This window comes from Pyxicephalus adspersus, chromosome 3 (genome assembly GCF_032062135.1).
Source record: "Pyxicephalus adspersus chromosome 3, UCB_Pads_2.0, whole genome shotgun sequence".
Lineage (NCBI taxonomy): Eukaryota > Metazoa > Chordata > Amphibia > Anura > Pyxicephalidae > Pyxicephalus > Pyxicephalus adspersus.
This window is the reverse complement of record NC_092860.1, coordinates 112554888-112568223: the sequence shown is the minus strand read 5'-3', so window position 1 is coordinate 112568223 and position 13336 is coordinate 112554888. Positions and strand designations below refer to the sequence as shown.

Below are 13336 nucleotides of genomic sequence, written 5' to 3'. Positions count from 1 at the left end.
CTCCCTGGTATTCCACTAACCCGACTCTCTCCTCTACAATCTATTATGAATGCTGCAGCCAGACTCATCCATTCTTCCCTCCGCTCCTCTTCCGCTGCATCTCTTTGTAGTTCTCTCCATTGGCTTACATTTCACCTTAGAATCAAATACAAGCTCCTGTGCTTTGCCTTCAAATCCCTACACAGTTATTGTCCCACCACTTGGTAAAAAAAATACTCCCCCTGCCGCTCTCTCCGCTCCTCCGATGACCTACTAATGACTTCCTCACGCATAAGTTCATCACACGCACCGCTACAAGACTATATAAATCCGGTTTATTAATATTATTATTATTATTATTATTAATAATAATAATAATAATAATAATACAATCACTCTCCCTAATCATTTCTTGTATGTGTATGTTGAAGACTAATATTAGACACCCCTGGTCTAGTAGTTTTTCATGGATTTTTTTTTCATATAAAGAAGGGAAGTATGGAGTGTTGCATTCAAGCTGAGTAACCTTTACTTTTATACCTGTTATTAACACCTTGACGTAAACACATTATAATTCCCAGGTTGACAATAGATTTGACACCTATACTGCAACTTTCTATGTGTAGATGTAGACTAAAACCTGAATATATCTCTTTATCTACATCTCCAAATGGATAATTAAAATGTCTTAAATAATAAAACAGCTAAATTACATTTTAAAGTGTAATAAATATTCTATTTTTACAGTTGAAGGACATTGTTCCTCACCCACTTGGCCGTAGCTTACCTGTGGAATTTTACTTACCCTTCCTCTCCAGTCCAGCATTTTGTTCTCCTTTTACCTGGTCCCAGCTGTTTTTTTTCCGGAAAGTCATAACCAAGGGAAGACCATAGGGAAACTTAACTCTAGGACCTGCCTATATTGACCCCTTTTAGGTCATGGAAAAGAAAAAAAAACTGTAATAAGGCAGTAAGTGTGTGGCTAATCTTTATTTTGCAGACTGAGCAAACCTTTTAGGTTTTACAGTGTTTTGACACCCTGAATCCTCACATAAAATAGAAATAGAAACTTTTCAAAGTTAAATGCTTATGTATTGACTATTGACTGTAAAGTATATCAATAAATGCTCCATACAAACTGAACAGTAGTTTAAATCCTAAATAAAATGTGTTTCATTTCAGTTTGAAGCTGGCAATATGAAGAACCTGGTTCTGAAGATTATTCGGGGCTCATATCCTCCGGTGTCCGTGCATTACTCTTATGACCTCCGCAATTTACTTTCATTGCTTTTTAAAAGAAGTCCCAGGGATCGTCCATCTGTCAACTCCATATTGGAGAAGCCTTTTATATTTAAACGTATTGAAAAGTTTCTGCCTCCACAGGTAAATCTGAATGTAGTGACTGGATTTATGGTCATTTTAAAGCTGAACTTCAGGTAAATATGAAACCATTAATCTGTTGCTTCTCCTAGCAATGTCTACTTTTGCTGGGAGGGAGAAGACCTGCTCACATTACATGCAAGAATGTTAACTTATATTCCACAATTTAACATAAAAACATGACTAATCTTTCTGTCAGATTCTTTTTTTGTGTGCCGAGTTGTATAGTTTATGTATTATCAATTTTATGACCTTTTCATGAATAATTCAAAATTATGTTTTTTTACTTATCAGCTTATTATTGAGGAATTTGGCATGGCAGCAGTTCTGAACCAGCCTAAACCTGCAGGCCATGCAGTAGCTGGTAAGTACTTAGTATTGAATGTTTTCAGTTTATCATGTGCAACGGGAAATCTATACTAAAGACCATGAATCGGCACAGACATTATAGTAGTACAAGTTAGAAATGACTTTAAATCCCATCTGGAGTTTCCCCAAAATATGTTCAATTCAGGGTACTAAGACTTTTCAATGAATTCTAAATATAATTTGCAAGCCGCCAAAAAATGATAAACGTTATGGCCTGGTTTTCCAGCTAGCTACTCATTTCCACGGGAAGCAACGGGACCAATTTTAAGTATCCATTTGTATGCCACTTCTAGGTATTAACTGACAAGTACCTGAGCATTAAGTATGTTCTGGCACCCTTTGCATTACTCATTTTCGTTTACTGTTGTTTTCTGAATTTTTACGGAATTTTCCAGAATCTGGCAATCCCAGGACACCCAGCTACCTTTAACATTATTTGCCAGATGTGCCACCTGTCCACTATGGAACATTTAGTGCTTGTGTCAATAGGCTTTTGTTTGCATCTGATGAGGTTTCATGAATACAGGTCTATAATAATCCAAAACCCTTTTGAAATAAGTCAAATATAGGTCAGAAGGAGGTCAAATGCACCTGTCAGTGAATTATCAGATATATAACTGATGCCATTGACACAAGCCCTAATTTATACTAATTTGTGCCATTGAAGTGAACCTAATGTGGCTAGTTTTCTGTATAATCTATACATCTCCAACAGTTTTACATTGATTGTATCATCTCCTTTAGACTCAGCAAACACTATGTACTACAAAGGCTTGCCAGGTTGAATTCAAACTGATTTGATAGAGAGGAAGATTTTCCCACCAGTAGCCATGGACAATGCTAGTTTTTGGGGTGAGGTATTAATATCAGTAAGCTAAGACATTGTTCATATCCTGGATTATTTATTAGCATTGGACAAATGTCTATGGTTAGCACTGGTTGGAGAGATAGCTAGACTAACCATAGATGTACATACCTAGCTACCAAAACTGAAGCCAAGTCAATAAATCGGGCTGCTTATATTCCCTTGGTATGCAGTAAAGTGTAAAAAAAGGCATAATAGGTTAAGGAAATGCTTGGGGCTTGTTCCTACTGTGTGTGAGATTGTTTTATGTGCAGACACTTCATTACTGCATAACTGAAGATTATGATATGAGTCTTTAAACAAAAAACAGTGTTTTTGCTCTATAAGTTAAGAGTCCGATCTACTGAAATATCTGATATGTATACATTTATGTTTTGTGGCCAACTAGCCAAAAGACAAGCTCCAGCACAAGCCATGCCCTCTGCCTCCCCTCCTGCTCAGAAAATCACCAAACCGGCTGCTAAATACGGAGTGCCTTTAACCATTAAGAAGTCTGCAGAATCTGCAAAGAAATATTGTGACAGGAAACCACAGGTCAAACATAGACAGGTGAGAATGATTGCTTCAAAATCCAGAACAATCTTGTAATTTTTGCTAATAAATACATGGGCATAGTAAATTGCAGGAGGGAATCTGACATTTTGCAGTCATTATTTATTTTTTGGTAAACTTAGGAAAACTAAATACTTTTCCAGTTATTTTGCCATCAGAGACCCAATTGCTGTAACAACAAGAATAGAGGTAAGCCATTAAAGAGTGCAGGAAGGTGTAGACTGTATGATAAACTGATAGAAGTTTTAACACTTTCCCTATTTTACTGTACAAAACGTGTTCCTATCACTTTGTTTATTGACCGGCCATAAAAGGAAATCTTTCCTATGTGGAAACAGACCACAAATAAAACAAAATCTGAGGTTTAAAGGCTGGAGTAAGCTCCCATTCTGTTATTTTGACTTCAATCAGGCTCATTGAGACGTTTATTGGGGTATCTCAAAAATAATTTGTTTGTAGTTTCTTTAGTAAACGGAGTCTTCTCTAAATTATTGAGCTTCCTCTGGAAAAACATCACCTTAAATCTGACATTTCTCCACAGGATAAGCCACTACTTTTAGATACATGAAGCCTGATATTGTTTATAACCTTGATTCCATAGGACATACAGTCATGTAAAAAAGAAAGTACACTCTCTTTAAATTCTAAGGTTTTACATATCAAGCCAGATTAAAAAAAAAAAACTGGGTTTTAAAATGAGGTATTTACAACCTAGGATGAACAACACATGACATATTACACAGAGTCATTATTTACCAAAATGCAGAAGCAGCGTAAAAAAATGAAGTACACCCTTACCACTTTAATATGACATAGGGTAAGTATCAGCTAGGTGCTTATATGCACTTGAATAACCTCCCTAGCGGTATTCCACAGTGGATTTTACCTGCAAAAAGTGGTAATCCTGAGTCACGCTCGCTTAAAAACAATAAAAACTGCGGAGACGTTCTCCAGGGTTATTATATATATATATATATATGTTTAATACATACTTCTGTACAGTTATATTACAGGTTTTTTTTTAACAGATTTTTGTGTTTTTTTATTTAAAGTTTATTATTAAATTTATTAAATATGGACATATTTTGGTGAGTTACGCTTAAGAATTATTAGTCTACAATGTAAAATAAATTTCAATGCAAAACAATGTATTGCTTTTTGCATGAAAATACGGACAGAATTAGAATGCTAGGAGGTTTAACTAATCATCAGCAAATGTTACCACCTCTTCAAAAGCAGGCGTTTTTGCAGTTTGCTGGTCTGGAGAGTTTGGGTGTATGGTTGGGGAAAACGTCAGCAATGATCTTAAAGAAGCAATTTTTGCTTCCCATCAATCTGGGAAGGGTTATAAGGTTATTTCCAGATAATTTCAAATCATTCTACAGTGAGAAAGATTATTCGGCGGAAGACATTCCAGACATTTGTCAATCTTGCCATGATTGGATGTCTCAGCAAATTCACCCCAAGTCAGATTGTGAAAAACTCAAACTGTAAAAAACCAAGGGTTACATTTCAGACTCCACAGGTTTGTCACAGTACATTTAGAAAAACAAAGAACAAGGATGGCCTTGGAATATTGCCAAGAGAAAGTCTCTTCTCTCTAAAAAGAATATGGCAGCACAGCTTAGGCTTGCAAAGCTGCATCTGAACAAACCAGAACATTTCTGGAACAATGTCCTTTTGGACAGAAGAGATCAAAGTTGGATTGTTTGTTGAAAACCAAGCACGGTTTGTTAGCACAAATGCCTCATATTAATTATCAAACACAGTGGTGGAGGGGTAACTGTTTGGGTTTTTTTGCAGGCAGAGGACTTGGTCACCTTGCAGTCATTGAGTTGACCATGCACTCCTCTGTGTACTATGTGCTAAAGTCATGGAAGGCTATCTGTGCAACAGCTAAAGCTTGCCCAAAAATGTGTCCTACACCAGGACAATAATCCCGATCACACCAGCAAAAACAGAATAGCTTACAAAGTAAAGAAGCTGTTGCAATGGCCCAGTGAAAAGTCCAAACCTCAGCCCAATCAAAATACTATGGCAGGTGAGCTGTGCATAAATACATGCTCACAAACCTCAGTAAACTGAAGAATTGTTGTGGGCCAAAATTCTTTCACAACGATGGGAGTGATAAAGACATAGAGAAAAGATTACTTCAAGTTATTGCTTCTAAAGGTGGTTGTTATATTGAAGTCTGGGGTGTACTTAGGTTTTTCACTCATGGCTTCTCCATTTGTTTTACATTTAAATATTTTGAACCTGCTGAGGACTAGATTATTTTCATGTCCTTAATGATAAAATCTTATAAATTTATGGGGGTGCACATTCTTTTTGTCAGAACTATATAAGATTGCTGCAATAGCACACATCTCCATTAATGTAACAAAAAAGCTATCGTTCTAATTTGCAGTTTTACTTCTTGTCCAGGCCCCTGCAGTGCCCATGAAGAAAGTGAACCCTGTAGAAGAAAGGAGGAAAATGTTAGAGGTATCAAACTGCTCCTCCTGCTTTCTTTAATTCGACTGACTTTCAGTTCTACAGCTGGAGGGCTGAGCAGTGCTGCTTGTGATGCCAGCTATTCCAATGCTGGCAGATAAATGACCTGAACCAAACACCTCCAAACCTTTCCTCCTTGTTTCTTCCCACTCTTGTCCTCTAACCACATTTTCCTTTCCCATCTTGACTCCACTAATTCCTCTTAACCATAAAGGTTCTTTAAAGGAGTTAGTGAGTGATAAGAGAGCTTGTTTGTATTTCAGGATGTGGCCAAGAAAAAAAGAGTAGAAGCTAGACACCTAGAGAGGGAGAAGAAGCAGAGAGAACAGGTGGGTAATCTATTCTGTGATATTGCTGATTTCATACAAAAATATTTCCTATTGTATAAATTTTTCTTGCACATATAGCAATGGTGTGTAATAGGCCAGTAACTAACCATTCCCTTCTAAGAATTTATATTTTATACTTAATTCATGATCTGTTGTCGCTCTTGTAGTATTACTCTGTATTATTATTATTACACAGTATATATAGCGCCATCATATTACGCAGCGCTGTACATATTACGCAGCGCTGTACAAAGTCCATAGTCGTGTCACTAACTGTCCCTCAAAGGAGCTCACAATCTAATGTCCCTACTATAGTCATATGTCATTAATGTAGTCTAAGGTCAATTTACGGGGAAGCCAATTAACCTAACTGCATGTTTTTGGGATGTGGGAGGAAACTGGAGAACCCGGAGGAAACCCACAGAGACACAGGGAGAACCTGCAAACTCCATGCAGACAGTGTCCTGGCTGGGATTCGAACCTAGGACCTAGTGCTGCAAAGGCCGGAGTGCTAACCCCTGAGCCATCGTGCTGCCCTAATAATAATGCTCTGTATTGTTTTTAATTGTTTCAGTGTTCATATTGCACATTCTGTCACTGGAGCTTTGCACCTTCATGGGCATACTCTGCTCAAAAAGAATTTACTGAAAAATCTTTATTATTCTGTTAATGTAAAAAGTACATGGAGGCTGCCATTCTAAGTCATGGACCTAGAAGTATGCAGGTGATGAAAGAAAAGTCAGATTACCTTGATTGCATACTTGTTTCAGGTTAAAAACGACAACTTGACAACAGGTTGAAAATATGACAACTAACAACTTCCAAATTTTATTTTTGTGGTAGATCTATTTTGAGAAATCCAAAAACAAGAGTTAATGAAGCTGAAATAAATACCTAGTATAGGAGTTGTTTTTCAACATTGAAAGAATAAAAAGTTTCCATGGCTACAGGCAGGATTCCTCTTTCAATGTATTATGGCTTAGAATGTAAAAGCTGAAACCAGTTTATCAATATAGGAAATATCTCCATTTTTCTGTTCTCCTATATTAGTCCCATTGATAATTCCAAGTGTTAATGTCTCTCTTCTGATCCCTTGGTAGATAAATTTATTGAAAGCAGAGCAGATGAGACGAATGGAGAAGGAAAGGGTAAGCTTAAAGATCTTCCTGTTAGCTTAAAATGTTTCTTTGTGCTTCTCTTAGACATATGTGTTGTCTGATAAAAATTTCCAAATTACAAAACTAATGTTGATATACTCTTGCTATTTTCTTTTTATACCTCTGCATCAGTTACAATGTACATTTTTAGCTGTAGTATTCCTGAGTACAACACAGCTTTGTCATTGCTGAACTAATGCCCCATAACAATAATTTATAAGGATTTATCTCTTTTGCCAAAATTGCTTCTTGCAGTTTTGGCAAAAGAGATCCTGCATGACGGTCAATACATAAATCCTTATAAATTATTGTTATGGGGCATTAGTTCAGCAGTGTGCATACTTTTCCATGTATGCACACTGTGTGGGTACATTAGTAGGTAAGTGTGCCGTAATGTGCAAGTATTCTGTGTTTACTTGCACATTATGGCAAGAGCTAGGCTACACCATGCAGTTTTTAATTCTTCTTTATTAGCTTACAGTATATACTGCAGACATTTTATTTGCCCACAAGGTGGCAGCAGTGTAACATGTTTCAATTGAAATTGCTATGATAGAAGCCTTTATTTATTATATTGTGGGTTTTTCACTTTGTACATGGATCCATTCATGTTCTTGCACCCAAAGGAGTTTTCAGTATAATATAATTATTGCACTTGCACACATAGGGCCAGTTTAAGAGGAGGTTGGTAACTCAATATGTCCCATTGCAACCATGGGAATAGCATACAAACTACACAGATATTTAGGCAGAGTTGAAACTAGTTTCCAGGTCTGTAGGAGAAGAATTCTGACCACCTTATATTCTCTCCTTTAAAATGTTTGTGTTTAATAAAATACCTAAAACATATCTTAACCCAATTCTATTTTATTGCAGCGTAGGAAGCCCTGTGATGCATTTATAATCATCTTCTATTTTTTTCACCTGGTGATTCTGCTAGTAACATTTCCTTTTCTGGCCTAACAACCCTTAGTCACTGTACTATATTTATGGAGATGAAGCATTGTCATCATAGAACCGGATTGCTCCCTCTCTTTTTTTCTCTATAACCTAGTTGAGAGGGCTTCTGTTGTGTTCAGAGATAACGGGACTAGTTATAAGCAGGTGACAGCAAAATCTCCATTTTTCATTTCAGTATTTTTTAAATGTGTGCTTAGTCTTTCCTTTATGTGCGCTTAATATTTTCTGTCTTGCTAAAGTATTTACTTTTATGCTTTTAGCTGGAGCGAATAAATCGTGCAAGAGAGCAGGGCTGGAAAAATGTGATTGGCTCAGGAGGAAGTGGAGAAATTAAGGTGAATAAATTAGCTTATTATATCACTTTGTAGTTTGGACAACATTTTTTTGTGTTTGTAAATTACAGTTTCTTGTATAGGTTTTATATTGTCTTTTTTATTTTATTTTTTTACAGGCACCATATTTTTTTGGGGGAGGCGGAGGGGCAGCACCACCGCAAGCAGCAGGTCGATCTCCTTATGAGCATTATCATTTCATAATTGATCAAATGCAAAAGCAAAAAGAAAACATTAAAGGAGCAGAAGTCAGAGAGGCCAAACACCGTGCAGAAGCACAGAACCCTAATGCTGCACAAAGGTTTGTGATTTAGCTGTTTAGTTCTGGCCAGAAAACCAGCGATTAGCTGCTCCAATCAACATAGAGATTGATGAAACTGACTGATGTCAGACTATCATCAATAATTATATTCAGTCAATAGAACATCAAAAAGCCATGGTATTATCTTACTCTTTCATCTCTAGAGCTGCTGCACAACCAGAAGCTCCTAATGGTCCCTCAGCTCATTATCCATTACCTGATGGGGACGCAGTAAGGAGAGAATTGAAGAGGCTGGAGGAAGTCTCCCGACAAGCGTTTGCAGACCGGTCAGTCATAGTAACACTGAGATCTTGTGTTTCTCTATTTTACCCAATAAAAATAGATGTGTGAAGTGTGCACCTTCATCTATCCATGAAGAGCTGTGAAAGACTATTTTATGAGAGCTCAGTATTTCAATAAGTCACATTGGAAAACTAAAAAGCATAGCCATTCTTTGTCTTCTGTTTGTCACAGAAATGCAAAGCTGATTTTAGACCAAACTAAAATCCAGTTTTTAGTTTAGACTGTCTACATAAATAAGTCTGCTCTGTCTTGTTTTCAAGTTACTAACTTTTGACCAAGTCAGTAGTTTCTTGGCTACAATATGTGAGGATGCCATTAGATACATAGACTTTAGCCAGGGCTTGGATATGATATGGAATGACATGCAAGCCCTGCTTCATCTTCTTGTGTTCCAACTCAGGTCAGCTAAAAAAAGCAACATTTGCTTACTTTTTAAACTGATAATCAACTTTTTGAGTTGTAAAAACTAAGCTTTTTGTCCACCTAATAATAAAGCAATGGTATGATTTAGATGGATTTTAAATATAGCACTTGTAGTCTGCCCCATAGTACGCTCAAGTTACTTTTCCACCACCTCTGCTTAGTCATTTTACTGTTGTGTTTTAAACAGTTAGCAGTTTGATTGTGTGCTACTCAGGATACATACAATGTCAAATACTAAAGTTTAATAAAGTGGCATATTTATAAATCTGTAAATGTCACTTTTACCAAATGTTTATGTAAATCATTCACTGTATATTGAAACACACTTTGATATATATATATATATATATATTATATAGAGAGAGAGAGAGCGAGAGAGAGAGAGAGAGAGAGACCGCCCGCATACAGTGTATGACATTTTACCTTCCGCAAGAAACTTTTGTATCAGTATCGCCATTTTAAGTTCAAAATATCATAACTCGAACCATGGTAACCACGGGGAGCATCTGTGTATATAATATATATATATATATACACACACATTATATTCATGATGAATCTTTAAACCTTTATATCTATTTTTAGCTTTATTTTTGACCTACACAATGTTGTGTTTTTACACACATCCTTGAAGTCGAACTTTTTTTTTCCAATTGATTATAATGGAGCAGTTTTTAGAGAATAAGTATATTGCTTGTATTTTGTTGATAAATTGTTGTAATGCTAGTTGAGCACATACTATAGTAAATGTAGATTGCAAAAATAATCATTGTTTTCTCAGATTTCTTTAAAAATACTTCAGTGTATGAGAACTGACTATTTTTTTGTTTTTGGTTTTCTTCAGAAATCGAGGACACATGGCTGCTGAAAGAGCAAGGCAGGTTGAGGAATTCTGGCAGAGGAAGCAGGAAGCCATGCAGAACAAGGCACGAGCCGAGGGACATATGGTATGGAATATGGTTTGCACATTATGGTTGGGGTACGTTCTTTATTTAGATATATGGGGTATCCCTTGGATGTTTTAAATGAATGGATCCCCGTTAAAAAAAAAAAAAAACAATGATTAGATTGAAATCATTGGTTTTGAGTAATCACAAACAACACTGCTGCAATATTGGGCCTGATTTATTAAAGCTCTCCAAGACTGGAGAGAATATGCTTTCTTTTGTAAAGCTGGGTGATCCAGCAAACCTGGAATGAATCAATTCCAGTATTTTATTTCAGGTTTGCATAATCACCCAGCTTCACTGATGAAAGTGTATCCTCTCTGGCCTTGGAGTGCTTTAATAAATCAGGCCCATTGTGTAAAGAACAACTTTTCTTGTTGTCCTTTACTTCTTCCTTTCTTCTACTTTCCTGTAAACCACATGATAAAATACTTTCCTTTGCTTGTAGAGGTGATGCTCATTGTGCAGCCCTTCTTGGTGTTGCACATCCTTTGCTTGGAAAATGACTTTGTTATGTCCATTACATTTAGTACATACTTGTGGTAGCCACATCTAAATAAATAAGAAATATAAGGTTGGACAGATAACTACCAGACCTATTAGATTTTGTAGTATGTACTCAGATTTTGTTTGAAATGCCTCCACTTAACACAGGTTAAAAAGCAACATTAGAATATCAGCTCATCAGCTGATATTGCACAGCTACTCCTTTGTAAACTAACCACTTTGTTCCTCCTTAAATAGTATTTAGCCTAAGTTCTTTTATGGCATCTGTATATAATGAGATGAGAGTAACTAATATAGTGTCATACTTGTCTTAAAATATTTTTTACAGTACTTGTGCTTATATAAAAGCAAGTTTACCTGTATCCAGATTTCAAACTAGTTCAAAGGCTGTGCTGTTTAGAAGTATAGCATAAACTCTGATTTCCTGCATGAGCAATCAGGCTGCCCAAGATAAACCATCATAAATGCTTCCTTTCAGTAAAATATCTGGCTCCACGTAATAAAATTTTATTATACCCTGCATGAGTGAGACTAGTCAGCACTTAGCTTGTACCTTCCTGATCTACTTAAGGCAAACCAGTGGAAGATAAAAACATCTGCACCCTCTAGAGAGAGTACACTGATGTGTTTCCTTTTGAGAACAGAAATAAATGCATACAGTCATAGATCACAGCATATATTACAAAGGATCATTTAGAATGTTAATTTCTCTTTCAGCCTAGGCCTCCAGCAATAAAAACAGCAAAGCAATTCCTACTGCTTTTTGCTCCAGAATTTTCTACTTTCTATATTAAAGTGCATAAAATCTTCTGGAAAGCCTTGGTTTTGTGGAGCTGTGTGTGTAACGTTTCTCACATGTATTGTGTGAGCATGGCCCATGTGCCTGTCTGAGCTGTGTGCTGTTGATCAGTCTCATCCATTTTCTCTGTATTTTAGATTTTTAAGCCCAATAAACACCTATAAATGGGTTTTTTCAACAAACATTCACTGGTGGTTTAGTATTCGCTGTCATTAATACACATGCACCTGTACGATTCACCTGCAGCAAATATTGAATGTCCCATTCACTGATTTATGAATATGCTCCTTCAACTACAATTTTTTGGAACATTTGTGTTTATTCTTTAATGGTAAACATTTTAAAGTAATTTGTATACATATTTGCAGTATTTATATACACTTTTGTTTGTATTAAACTTTTATTACAGCATGCACCCATGATTCTGGTGTCACACAGCATTATGGATATTTTAAAGAGCATACACAACAGAAGCTGTATACTTTTACACCTAAAATATGATGGCTGCTGACAATGTCCAAGGCAAATGTAAAAACTGATAGGGTAATTCATGTATACAGTCATGTATAAAGTCAGCCTCTCAATTGGAAGGCTTAGATAGTTTACAAACATATTTTTTTAAAAAAAATATCATTTATCTGTTGACTAAAATATTCTTTTAAAAGTGCTTTGCACCTACCAGTACTGAAAATTCCCCTGCTGACTACACTGCATAACTATTTTTCCCGAACAGACATTTTCCATCAATCTGGCTATATTTTCTTTTCTTTTCTAAAAGTATGGAAGTCATAAATAATGATATAACCCCTACACTACATTGTCACTCATTCATTAACCTTACAATTTTCATGCAGTCAGTGTTCATTTTTTTTTTATTAATAAAAAAAAAAAAAAAAAAAAATCTTAGATGGGCTCAGCTCCAAACAAACTATAAAATATGCTTTAAAATGAATGTAATTTTATAGGTGTTGACCTACATATTGTATATCTTGAGGAAAAGTTCAAGAGTTTAACATAAATATGTAAAGCTGCTGAATACACTACCCTGCCTCCCGTCTCAAGTTCATTACTTACCTCCTATGACAGTTGTGGCCCCATTTTCCATTTACAATTCCACCTGTAAAAATCTAATTGTGAGCAAACAGGCTCTTTATTGCAGAAGGGATGTCTCCTCTGTAATAAAACATATTTACCAACCTTTTCACAATCTTGTGTAGAATGTACACTGAACTATGTATGTGCAACTCGGTGTATAGTCTTGGCATACCTGGATGCCAGGAACAAATCACCTCCCATGCACATACACAGAAATTGTGTCTTTCTGGCCTGGTCAGATCTGGAATCCAGAAAACTGCATTAGGATTTTTCCACTGATGAAGGAGCAGGGGTAGACAAGTTTATCTCTGCTTTAGGATTGGGGAACCTAAAGAAACTTCAGAGACACATCCACATAAGAGGGTGGAAAGAAAAATTGGTAGTCACATAAGAGTGGGAGAGAGGTTGCAGATACACAGCCACACAGAGGAGGATGAGATCGGGCAGAGACATTAGAGGGGAGAAAGTATGAGAGGCTGCAGACACCAAAGAGGGAAGAGGATGGGATGCTGCAGATACACAGGAGAGGGAAGAGGATAAGAGGC

General features: G+C 36.3%; 1 protein-coding gene across 3 annotated transcripts in view; it reads left to right on the top strand.

Annotated features, from left to right (window-relative positions):
* The window catches only part of NEK1 (NIMA related kinase 1), a 63562-nt gene that overhangs the window by 11491 nt on the left and 38735 nt on the right, over positions 1–13336 (top strand). For all 3 annotated transcript variants that reach the window (XM_072406038.1, XM_072406039.1, XM_072406037.1), the window contains exons 7-16: positions 1162–1362; positions 1654–1723; positions 2982–3142; positions 5570–5629; positions 5902–5967; positions 7068–7115; positions 8345–8419; positions 8536–8717; positions 8882–9004; positions 10288–10390. In XM_072406038.1, the coding sequence (XP_072262139.1) occupies positions 1162–1362; positions 1654–1723; positions 2982–3142; positions 5570–5629; positions 5902–5967; positions 7068–7115; positions 8345–8419; positions 8536–8717; positions 8882–9004; positions 10288–10390 (1089 nt within the window). The remainder of the gene's footprint in view (positions 1–1161; positions 1363–1653; positions 1724–2981; positions 3143–5569; positions 5630–5901; positions 5968–7067; positions 7116–8344; positions 8420–8535; positions 8718–8881; positions 9005–10287; positions 10391–13336) is intronic.